This window comes from Pterocles gutturalis, unplaced genomic scaffold (assembly GCF_000699245.1).
Source record: "Pterocles gutturalis isolate BGI_N339 unplaced genomic scaffold, ASM69924v1 scaffold23443, whole genome shotgun sequence".
NCBI classification, from domain to species: Eukaryota; Metazoa; Chordata; class Aves; order Pterocliformes; family Pteroclidae; genus Pterocles; species Pterocles gutturalis.
Window position 1 is genome coordinate 1,172 of NW_010118683.1, and position 829 is coordinate 2,000.

Sequence of the window (829 nt, forward strand, 5' to 3'; positions counted from 1 at the left end):
TGGTGTTGTGGGGTTGGGTTGGGTTGGGTTGACATGTTGGGTTTGGGCTGAGATGTTGGGGCTGAGTTGGGTTGACGTGTTGGGGTTGGGTTGAGATGTTGGGTTGGGGTTGGGTTGACATGTTGGGTTTGGGCTGAGATGTTGGGGCTGAGTTGGGTTGACGTGTTGGGGTTGGGTTGAGATGTTGGGTTGGGGTTGGGTCAACATGTTGCGATGCTGCCATGGTGGGACACAAAGCCACCTCTTCCATCTCCCCTCCCCAGGACGACAACTGGGGCGAAACGACAACGGTGGTGACGGGGACGTCGGAACACAGCATCTCCCACGATGACATCACCCGCATCACCAAGGACATGGAGGACAGCGCCCACCTGGACTGCTCCCGCCACCTGGGCGTGGCGCTGGCCGGCGCCTTGGCTCTTCTCGCCTTCCTCACCCCCCTCGCCTTCATGCTCCTGCCCCAGTTACTGTGGCGGGAGGAACTGGAACCTTGCGGGACGCCTTGCGAAGGACTTTTCATCTCGGTGGCCTTCAAACTCCTCATCCTCCTCTTGGGCAGTTGGGCTCTTTTTTTCCGACGCCCCAAAGCCTTTTTCCCCCGAATTTTCGTCTTCCGAGCGTTGCTCATGGTGCTGGTTTTTCTCCTCGTGGTTTCCTACTGGCTTTTTTACGGCGTGCGCATCCTGGACTCGCGGGAGCGGAATTACCAGGGGGTGGTGCAGTACGCCGTCTCGCTGGTGGACGCTTTGCTCTTCGTGCACTATCTGGCCGTGGTCCTGCTGGAATTACGGCAACTCCAACCCCAGTTCACCCTCAAAGCCGTGCGCTC

General features: G+C 58.9%; 1 protein-coding gene across 1 annotated transcript; it reads left to right on the forward strand.

Annotated features, from left to right (window-relative positions):
• Positions 1 to 221: 221 nt before the first annotated feature.
• LOC104463838 (vang-like protein 2-B) lies at positions 222 to 823 on the forward strand (the record flags this gene model as incomplete). The annotated part of the gene is made up of 1 exon (XM_010076327.1): positions 222 to 823. A coding segment is annotated over exon 1 (602 nt), but the record flags the coding sequence as incomplete, so codon positions are not given.
• Positions 824 to 829: the final 6 nt, after the last annotated feature.